This window comes from Limulus polyphemus, unplaced genomic scaffold (genome assembly GCF_000517525.1).
Source record: "Limulus polyphemus unplaced genomic scaffold, Limulus_polyphemus-2.1.2 Scaffold330, whole genome shotgun sequence".
NCBI lineage: Eukaryota > Metazoa > Arthropoda > Merostomata > Xiphosura > Limulidae > Limulus > Limulus polyphemus.
In genome coordinates this window covers 112481-124294 of record NW_013665940.1, presented here as the reverse complement: position 1 = coordinate 124294, position 11814 = coordinate 112481, and the positions used below count along the sequence as shown (strand labels likewise).

The 11814-nt window shown below is 33.5% G+C and overlaps 1 protein-coding gene across 1 annotated transcript in view; it reads left to right on the top strand.

Annotated features, from left to right (window-relative positions):
- The window catches only part of LOC111085321 (cytosolic carboxypeptidase 6-like), a gene marked incomplete at its 3' end in the record, with an annotated part of 30003 nt that extends 20784 nt beyond the window's left edge, over window positions 1-9219 (top strand). Inside the window, exon 3 of the mRNA XM_022383374.1 lies at window positions 9095-9219. Within this exon, the coding sequence (XP_022239082.1) occupies window positions 9095-9219 (125 nt within the window). The remainder of the gene's footprint in view (window positions 1-9094) is intronic.
- Between the last annotated feature and the right edge of the window lie 2595 nt (window positions 9220-11814).

Sequence of the window (11814 nt, the reverse complement as noted above, 5' to 3'; positions counted from 1 at the left end):
AAACGTCTATCTGCCAGCATTGTCATTTCAGTGACTGAAACGTCTATCTTGCAGCATTGTCATCTCAGTGACTGAAACGCCTATCTTGCAGCATTGTCATCTCAGTGACTGAAACGCCTATCTTGCAACATGGTGAAGTTTTTTTTATTACACTATGTGGCATCTAGCATTTTAATCTACCTCAGTCTCTGAACTTTCCGAAAAGGCTGGTGAAACAAGAAATATTTTTGAGTATAAAGTCGGATTCTATAAAACTTCACGTTAAAAACATCTGCAGTGAAGAAGAACTGATCATTACATATACAATAGACCGAAAAGACTTTGTTGCTTTGTGAGCTTAGATGGTTTGCATCTCACCAAGGATACTTCGTTTTCTGGCGGTATCTGTAAAGATCACCGTGGTATTGAATATAAGAAGCATTTCAGACAGCCAAGTCTAGCTAATAAGCTAAAATTATAAACGAATGGTTTTTTTGCTCAAAGACTTAAGGTTGAGGAAAACTAATGTCAGTGCTTACAAATATCTTACTCGAGACCTGTAATGAACAAACTCGGAGAAATATGCTACAGAATATCTGCGATCTAATATGACATCAAACTATACACGTAACATAATTATTATATAAAAAAATCTCTAGATGATTTTGTAGTTGGTTTCAATATGTTATTAATTATGGTTCGTATTATCAAGTGTAGTTACTAATGTAGCTTTGCTTGTTTTAACCAATTACAATAACGCAAACTGTCTTCTTATTTTTTTAACCAATGAACAGCAACTTTTCAATGCTGTACCTCTCAGAACAGTCGAAACCCATCTTATTGTAAACGAGAAACCATTAAAAACTGTTGCTTATTTCATTCCATCTGAAAACAGTATTAAAGGATTTCGTTTAACCACTCACATCTAATGTATTGATTAGTTAAATATAATAAATTATCTCTGAGGCGGTCGGGTGTGGCCTAATGGTTAGTATGTCGGTCTAAACCCTAGGGTCCATGCTTTGTATATCGATGTTGCAAAATCGCGCTCTGCACTTCTGGGTTGTGGGTGTACTGTAAGAGTAACGGTCAGATACCATTACTTATTCAATTAGAGTAACCCAAGAATGGCGGTGGGTGCTTCTGACAAGCTGCATTCCCTCTGATCTATCAGTTACAAACTAGGGATGACTAGCGCATGTAGTCCTTGTGTAGCTTTACTCAAATATCTGAAACAAACAAACAAATCATTTGTAGCACATTCTTGTGTAACATTAAACAAATAATATTGTTGAGTGTGTCGCCATATCTATCAGATATTAAAACAGGTACTAGGCAATGCCAAGGTTAAAAAGTAGTTCTGTAAATGTGGGCGTGAGCCATCCTTTCCACTACTTTGAGCCGTAGCAAGCGTTCCGTTCGTACAGTGCAAAAGTATTCATGCTACGAACTGCATTACACGTCATATCGTTTGACATCACTCTTCACACATTTTTCTACTGCTTAGTTGAGCCCTGATTCGCAGCAAAACTGCGGTAAAGTTCAAGTGTCTGCTACAATTGAGCCATTTGTCCGATTGTTTATCCATTTAGATTCGATGTCAATTCTGAACCAGACAGAGAAATGGGCACTTTTCTTAATGGATAAATATATTTATGTACATGATTAAAACGTATCTGAGGAATTGACGAATCAATTAAATACTAAAAGTTTGCATGAAGTTTTAGATATCTTAGTCTGACTGACTAAGTGGCAATTTTTAACGTTATAACACATTTTCTGAACGAAATACGAATTGTAATTGTGCTGTAAGATCAGAAGAGTTTCGGTAGTTTGGTTTGCCTTGAATTTCGCTAAAGACTACTCAAGGGCTATCTGTGATAAAAATCCCTAATTAATAGTGGGATTGACTGCAAAATTATAAAGCTCCCACTGCTGAAAGAGCGAGCATGTTCAGTGACAGGTATTGGAATCCGCGACTAAAGACTGGGAGTCGAGTGTCCTAACCACCAGACCATGCCAGTCCTAGCTTAGATAGATCAGTAAATAGATACAATGATCAGGTAACTAACTGTAAGCAGTTTTTGTTTCCAGAATCACCCTATTATAACAAAATGTGTCGTATTATATGATGTTTATTAACAAATAATAATAATACTTTACAATTTGGATGAAGTATTAAAGAGAAAAAAGTGGTCTATTTAGTTTCAATCCTACTGGTGAGAAAACATTAATAACATCGAAAGTTGATTTTTTAAAATATATAAATCAGTATAGAAAATAGTAATTAGTGACAGACAGACAAATTATCTTTAAGCTGTTTGCTTTATAAAGCTAAACGCAGTTCAAATATCGTAATTGAATATAAATAAAGCGCTGATAACCAAATAAATACGTAAAAGTTTATAGTTGTTTTGTTTTTTAGCTTTTTAACTCTATTTTCAAATAACAGTTTTAGAAAACGTAAATAAAAACGCTTACACTCTTATTGATTTAAGTAAGGAAAGGGGTGGATAACAAATCTTAAGCTACATTAAAAAAAAAAAGTTAAATACACGAATGTGTTTATCGGTTCAATTTTATTGCAAAATAAATCAATGCTTTACCAAAATATTTTTTTTTTCATCCAAAGCTGTGCCTTGGTGTTATAAAATCTTGAAGCCGTTATCGTACGACAATACACCAAACACAAGATGCAAAACTGCCACCACCTCTGGTACATTAAACTTTTATGTCACAGGTACGATGCTCTCTTCCAGATGGTATGCCATCGTGTTCACTTCGTAAACTTTTATAGGCCTTATGGTTATTATAACATCAACGGCCTAAGGGTTGGTATGCGTTTGGTTTTCACATTAAATTTACGACTATAGAATATTCGATGTTCGACATTAATATAAAAACGATCCGGTCTACTTGAATGTATTTTATTGGTTTTTGTTCACTTTCAAGCTCATATGTGATACCTAATAAAATACTAAAAACACATACGAAAAGGAGCATTTCTCGTTGCTTGCAACGAAAGTTGGTTCAAACTGGTTGAAATGCAAAGCTGTTATATTAGTTAGCGTTGCTTTATAAATTAAAAATTCAACTAATTTATGGGAAAAATCCTTATTTCATTTGTGATGCACAAAATTAAAATTTTTATTAAGATTTGATAAAAAAATATGTCGGAAACTTCTAAATTAAAAGTGAAATGGAAGTTTTATGACTGAGAATGTTGCTTTTTTAAATCCCTGAAACCTAAATTGTCGTGTATGTTGCTGGTTTTTTGTTGTTGTTATCTGAACGGTGAAATTTTTTTGGAATGAATTCTTTTATAACTAGCTATATCATCAGTTTGTCATTTAGAAACGTGCTGTTGTTGTAACGTACTCATTCAGCTGCAAGACCCCACCAATTAACAGTTACTTCAATGTATTGTATAAAATCCTTGCAAATAGAAAACGGAAACGATTATATAGGTACTTGATTTGCATGGCTGCACATTTAAACGACTGAAGGACAGGATAAGGAATTGTGCATCTATTGACTGAAAACAAATCTAAAAGACGAGTCCCTAGCTTGTGGTAGCATGGAGCCACGCAGTTTCTGGTTGAGAAACACAGAATAAACTATGGGGAATGGAGAGAGATAAGAATAGAAAATGGCATCATGAAAGAGTAAACTGTTACCATGGAAATGGTGAAAGAATACAGGAGCTTTGAAACTCGAGCACACTTTTTACGCTAGGCTTCTACGAAGAAATAAAGTCGTAAAAGCGTATTTATGTCTTACAGTTGTCACGCACACTTTTAAGTAAATAGTAAAACATATGCATATTATTAATATGGTACGATAAGTAAGGAGGTTTTAGAAATGATATATGTTTGTATTTCCTTTTTTGGCCTCGAAAATAACGATTTTATAACTTAATCTTCGGAATCAGCTTTATAGAGTTTACAAACAACTTAATATAGGTCAACAAATACAAGAGGGTTTCATTTCAGAACTTTTATTCAAAGAAAATGAAATAATTCTCAAGTTTTTTATACAGTGCTAAAATACTATGTCGTGAAATTTAAACTACTGTGGACATTTTCATGTTTAATGACGTTCATAAATTATCCAGGACTTTTACATACTATATTACACCACTTGGTGATTAACTTTCTGTGAGGATTTTATAACTTCTCTTAATCAATTAATCTCATGAAACTTGGTACTCATGAATAATATTTGGTAAAAATAAACGTAATTATTGTTCTATTGGTTTGAAAGCAAATTACCGAGTAAAGTACAAAAGTATTGATTAATATGTAATATCAGAATATTAGAAATAACTTTTTTTTGCAAATAAGTCAGATTGTGTAAAATTAAAAACAAATGTTTGAAATATATATATATAGTTCAGCATCAAATTGCATCAAACTAGAAAGTATTTTACATTTAAATGATTGAAGCTATTCTAATAACATTTTGCCACACGTAACGTAAAATATTCCACTGATCTACTGTTGTTTACAAACACGTTATTTTTAGTATGCCCATCACAGGTTTCATCTAAAGTCACGAAGTATTATCTGTTTCTCATTAGTCTCTGTAAACGAGACTTTTGCGCTCAATCAGGATGGTAACAAAGCATTCTTTGATAATCGCTGGTCGCCAAGAAATTAAACTGTGATGTTAATGAACTGTTTTTTTTTGTTGTTGTTGGTTTCGGGGGGGGGGGGGATTTCAAATCTCCAAATCGTGTCGTTATGTATGCTGTATGCATGGTTGCTTTCAATCTGTGCAATATATAGCAAAATTCGTTAAGTTCTTCAAAGCTTCTGCCCTAAGATATCAATCTATATTCACGGTATTTCAGACACTTGGTAACATTTATATAGCTTTTAAATATTTTTCTCGCTTTTTGGGTTACTGTAAAAGGCTGAAAGTAAAATAATTATAGAATATAGTAGGCCTTTTATTGTTGTATTTACTCTTGTTTCCAGGCTTTCATAAAAGTCAGTTACAAAAAACTCTTAACACTCAATAGATATATGAACAAAAATTAAGCGTATTGTTAGTTAAAAACACATTCGTCATACATTCACTATAAAAGAAAAAGGATACGGTTAAGTCTAAAATCGGTTTGAGGATTTATGTTTCCTTCTTTAGTTATCCAGTTGAATCGCCATTTCTTCTAGAAAAACAATAATAATGGAGAAAACTGACTATTATACTACTAATATTAAGTGCCCCACCCAATCGTTATTATAGAACGATTTGTTTTGTTAGAACCTACGTAGTCATTCTGTAAGGTCAAAATTAGCCAAATGAACTGATGTGTAGAATCCTAACAGTTCAATGTTCTGCCATTAGGGAATGTAGTAGAAGCTCAAATGAAAAGACCACACCCAAAAAAATGCTTCAGAATTCTAGTCTTAAAAAACTCAGAAGGAAGACACATTTAATATGTAATACTAGTGTATTATAAGTAGGTCTATGGTGTGTTTACATATAGCAGATTAGCCATATAAATCCATCTTGAAAAGATCTGAACATTGTATTTAAAGTCAACATTTCGAAATAATATACTTAGTAAAAGCAAGCTTTACTCAAAACATTTTTGACACAGCTAAATACGTCTTGACGTCTCGAAGTTCTGTGAGAATACTTTTCTACACGCTCAGCACTAATATTATGTTGTTTCGGTTGTAGCATCATTGAATAATCGATAAATTGTTGCAACCGTTTAGTCATTTTTCGTTCATAAACTGCTACTAATGTTTTGTATGTTATCTTTTGAAAGTGTCCTTGTGGCAGTTAATATCCTGTTCATTGTTTTTTCTTAATACAATATTTCCGAGAGTTTATCTTCAAGCTCTTTAACTAATTTCGTAGTTATTATTAAATATCCGTACTCTTCACGTACTCTGAGACACGCCTGGATTGATTGATCATTCAACATAGTCGTCAGATTTATTGTTTAATAACATAAAAATACTCCTGTATTTACTGGCACCTCTTTATTCCAGTAACTATTGCATAGTCGTCAGATTTATTTTTTTAGATAACTTAAAAATACTCCTGTATTCACTGACTCCTCTAAAACCTCTCCCCAGTGATTCAACAGTAAGCTTCAGGGCTTATAATACCCGCAGTGGGCAAAACGCAGAAAGAAATTCCCTTGTGTGGCTTTGCGCTTAAAATCAAACAAAACAAAGACACTTCTAATGGTTACCATAAAAATGGAAATAGTACGAAAAGCTTCAAAGAAATGGATTTACTTTTGATGGCATATTTTTAGTATTTAATTCCTTTTTGTTATTTGTTTCCAAGAGAAACAAAGAACGAGCATTAAACAGAAATTTTCGTAGATTACATTTCAGTATGAAATGTTAGGTATGCACATATAAATGAATAACTGAAACTACTTCAAAACGCTTCGGAAAAAGTCTCATTTAGCGGCTAAGATGGAAAACACAAAGTAAACCTGAAAACACCTTTTTCTAAGATAAGGTTTCTTTTTAAGACCTGTTACAATACAACAATAAGCGCTCATAAAGGTATAGAATCATATCACGTTCTTTCTATCTAGAACTTTTACTCGTTCCGGTTGTTAACTATCTAAATTAAGAACTTGACAATGTGTTTACTAAATTTGTTGCCAATCTGTTTTCCTTGGTAATATAACATTCAAGTGCTGCGTATATTCGAGAATCCATTATACTCTAATTGAATACACAACACACTAATTAGATTTGGGACATACAATCCCAACTGTCTTATTGGATTGGGCCAAAAGGGAAATACAGCTAAGGCTAATTTGAAAAGAAGAAAATTGTTAAATATAATCCTGATTATTTCCCTATAGGAAACTGAGGTATATTACGACACCTGGTGGACATCGATCGACTAAATACCTTTTACTTCTAGTGCGTTAGAACTTGACCTTCAGACGCATGTAGACTCATTACTGTACGTTATGCTCTTAAAATAATAGCGTTGTTGGCATGGGTAACTTATAATGCGTTAATTACATCTAAGAAAATAGAAGTAAAAAACACACAATAGAATTGAATAATTTCCTCATAAATTTACAAAGAGAATTTCATACACTCACACTTTAAAGAATAATTAAATTTCCATCCATCTACAGCTCTGCCTTTCTCCTTCTCCCCAGTGATTACTCTTATTAAGATGAGAAAATACCACTTAGTGACATCATAGTGGCTGCTGATTAACATATTCGAAGTGGCGATCTTGTGTTAGAATATGATTAGTGGCAACTGTTAATAGCAAGCAAAACTTTCTTCTAGAATGTGTTAGACAAATAAATATGTTACAGTTTATAATAAACTCAAAAAATGCTTTGCGCGTTCTTAATTAACATACAGCTCAAACTTGAATCCAACTGTTTGTTTGCGACTCATTTTTCATTACAAAATATATCTAAGAAAATCTTTATTTAAAAGAAAAATGTATCAGAGTATCTTGTTTTAGAATTTTAAGATGTACAGAAGTTTTGCAAATGCTTGGAACGCCTACAGTTACTCAAACATTTGGAAGCACATCCAGGATTAAGATGTAGGGAAACAAAGATGCGATATTTGTATGTTTGAATAATTGTGTGCAATACAATATATTATTTTTTATATTTATTTTCACAAATGGCCCGGCATGGCCAGGTGGTTAAGGCATTCGACTCGCAATCTGAGGGTCGCGAGTTCGAATCCCTGTCACACCAAATATGCTCGCCCTTTCAGCCGTGGGTGTGACGGTCAATCCCACTATTCGTTGGTAAAAGAGTAGCCCAAGAGTTGGCGGTGGGTGGTGATGACTAGCTGCCTTCCCTCTAGTCTTACACTGCTAAATTAGGGACGGCTAGCGCAGACAGCCCTCGTGTAGCTTTGCGCGAAATTCAAAACAAACAAAAATTTATTTTCACTTAAATTAAGTAAGCACAAATTATGTCCTCCATTTGAAAACATCTTGACATCACCGAGATCAACTTTAGCCAGTAGATAATCATACATTGTATTTGCCTGCAACGCTTTGACGTATCCTTATACATCATTCACGACAAAGCTCGGAACGATTAGGTACTTTCTGCAGCGCAATATCTGGTGGTCCTTTGGTTATAATATCTTTAAAATGCCTTCTGAGATCTTTGAGCGATTGGTAGAAGCTCATCTGTATGGAATTCCACGGAAAAATCCCATGGGTTTAAGTTAAGTGAATTCAAAGACTCGGAAATATGTCCCTCTGCGTACACTTGATGACTCATTGAAGGTCTCATTCAGAAAGTCACGGAGTTTAAGGCTCCAGTTACGTGTTTTTGTGTGGATGGGCACTGTTCTGCTGAAATATTACTTACATTAGTTGGGAAACGACTTCCATATAACCTTTGATAAGGTAATAAACTGGAGTCTCACTTTGTTGCACATTAACTGGTCTCATTTGTTATGGTTTTGTTGTTATTCTTCTTTTCATTAATCCCCGACTCATTGATTTCAACATTATAAGTTCCGATAAGAATTAGCACACAGGATCACAAAGAAAAGGTGCAATGAATTTTGAAACAAGACCCAAAACTCGAGCGCTTTCTAATAATTGATTATTCTTCTTTTCTTCTGATAAAATATAGTCAACTATTCGAAAGCACTCGAGTTTTGGTGTATTTTTTTATGAATTTTATTCAATTTTTCAACTTGTTCATTGAGATATATTGCTTATATAACATTGAAGTAATCCTTGTTTTCTCTGCCTTTAGAGAAATGATTATGTGAGTGACTAATCTCTTATTTACTTTATAACTCAACCATTTTTGCTTAATACTTTGAGCAGAAGAATGATAATCAAGAACGGTGTGTTTTATTATTTTACCTTTAAAAAAGGTCGCCGATTTATTAATTATAAATCCATTCACATTCTCGTTTTTCTCATAACTAGATATACTATCGACTCATTTCGACACTAACAATTTCAGTGATCACATGTGTTTTATATTTCCCATCCAAGCAAACTTATCTCGATTTAAGGTATTTTTTCTAAGAAAACCCTAGGACTGTTTTATTAAAAGCGTTTTCATTGACTATTTCTTCTTCAGGACTACCCCGATAATTCTATTTTAACTTGACTGCAGGTAACCTTGGCCGAGTTGACTATGTCTGTGAATATGAGTACGATCTTTTTATTCGTCCTGATGTATGTGATCCTCGTCATCGGGTGTGGTTTAATTTTACCGTGGAAAACGTTCGCGCAGAACAGGTGAGAATTTTTATGACCCACTTCTTAGACCAGCAGAAAATTTCGGTCTCTCTTTATTAATCATAAATTTCTGTGGATAGGCGAAAACGATAACTCTTCAGTAGAATGTTTTGACCTCTTATAACTAAGCTTCCGATAGTAGAAGACGACAATACGTTTATAGTACAAAGTTTTGGTGTTTTTAACTAAGCCTCTTGAGGTAAAAGACGACAATACGTCCATAGTAGAAAATTTTGGTGTTTGTTAAATAAGTTTCTTGGTGTAAAAGACGACAATATGTCTATAGTAGAAAGTTATGATCTCTGTTAACTAAACTTTTAATAAGGTATGTGATGAGAATAACTATAACTGAGATTATTACTGCTTACGTCTTAGAACCATAGAACTCTGGTGGTAGAATTTGACGATAAAATTTGCAACTTTAAAGATACGTAATAATAATAATTTAGAATGATGGCAAAACTCGATTAATTTGATCAAATTAGAATTTCAAGGTCACCATGTACAAAAACGGTTATGTACCAAATTCTTACGTTTGTACGTGTTCTGAAGATTAAAAGTCTGAGTTATGGATCATATTTAATTACTGAAACAAGTAAATTACTTTTAAATGCAGCAGTAGTTTGCTAAAACTAATGAATTATTGGTCTAAATGTATTAAGTGTTGAATTTATTCCTGAATGGCAGGAAAATCCTACATTTTTTCAGTCGACGAGAACCTTGGTATGTGTTGACAGATATGAAACGTCAATGTCTACAGTATGAAGCGAAACATTACAGGTTATTACTGAAAGTCTTCTGTTACTATATATACCGTATTGTAAATAATTGTGGAAACATGTGATATATATACAGAAGTTACAAATAATGAGTACTTGGTCATAAACGGCCAATTTATTGCAAGAACTAATAAATTATTACAGAAAATGCAAAAGAAACGAGAATATGTCATAAAATGCACCAGTGTTTTGTAGATGCTTTAAACAAATCTTGTTTTTATGTTACTATGAGATTATCAATGTATGTTTGTGAAATGTTGTTTCAAGTTTCCTGTACTAGTCCTCACAATTCAGAGAAATTTGTTTTTGTCTCAATTTGACCATATAATTTTCTATGTGAGCCCATACATCCTTAATAATATTCATACGGGGACTTTGTGTAGGCCAAGCTAAAGTTACAAGTGTTCTATCGACCTGTGTTATCCCAGGTATCACTTCACCACCCTTGTAACATGCTTGAGGTCCCTGTCTTGCTGGAGATTAATCTTTGCTCGACCTCTTTTTTTTTATGAAAGAATGACGTGATTGATAAGAACCTGTTTGTACCTGTCAGCAGTCACGGTGCCATCAGTTTTGTGAGGGTTTCCAACACCAATGGCTGAGATGCAGTCCATACTTGAATTGGACTTCCAGCACGCTTTATTGTAAATGCTGTACGATGACCATAATACCATTCTTGGGGAAAAAAATTAATTTGGATTCATCTATAAAGAGCACCATCCTCCAACTTTGCTCATCCCATTGTTTGAAGTCTGATGGCCATTTCAGTTTTTGTTTCAGTAATATTTCTTAAATAGTGGATTTTCAGCAGCTATAAATCTAGTGAATCCATCTCTTGTTAACTTCTATCTTATTGTTACAGAGAGTTAATATTAACGTCTGTATTTACATCTAGATCATTGGCAAGATCTCTACTGGATTGTTGTGTTTCATGTAAAGACCATACACTCAGTTACTTTTAACAGCCTCACTTGTATTACCAACATTTTACTAGTTTCAAGCACTTTCTTTAAATTTTCCGTATATCTCCGACTGAAACATGAAATTTCGCACTAATCTGTGCAAGTAGTCTTTGATTTCTATACATTTGTGGTGTGGAATTTCTGTCCTGGAACCATGAGTGAGCGAATCACCAAACAGCTGCTGTGAATCCAAATCGAAACCTTTTTAAGGATATAGACATGTAGTTATTATATTTAAGGAAGATTGTTACCTTCGTGAATAAAATTGTATGGGGATATATACTTTCTTGATGTTTGTGGGTGGCGGCAATGGTGGGGAAAAGTGAAGTGATTGAGTTTCGATTAATGAATTTTTATTATATTTAATTGCGAGATTGATTAATCTAGTTTTTACTGGGGGTCAGATTTGTGTGTTTCTCTATGTAGCAAGCTGCTGTATAAGATAGAAGATGGTATGCTAAGCGTATAATGCGATTTTGCAGTTTTTGTAGAGATGAGAGATGTTGTTTCTCCATGTTACATGTTAGCATGCAGCCATATTCCAGAATGGGTCTGATGAAAGCTTTGTATATGTAAAGTATTGTGGATGACTTACAATTCTGTATGTGATGGCTAATTTTCCTGGCATGGAGATTTTTGAAATTTCTTTAACATAGGAATGTCAGGTAAGGTTATGATTTAAAGTAATGCCTAGAAATGTTACTGTTTTCGAAAAGGGGATGGAAGTGCGATAAAGATAAAGATAAAGTTTCTTGTTCATTTGGACTTTCAGTTTAGACTCCTACGGAAGATTAAAGATTGTGACTTTGTCAATTAAGGATAATTCGTCATTTATATCACCATATTTATATTAT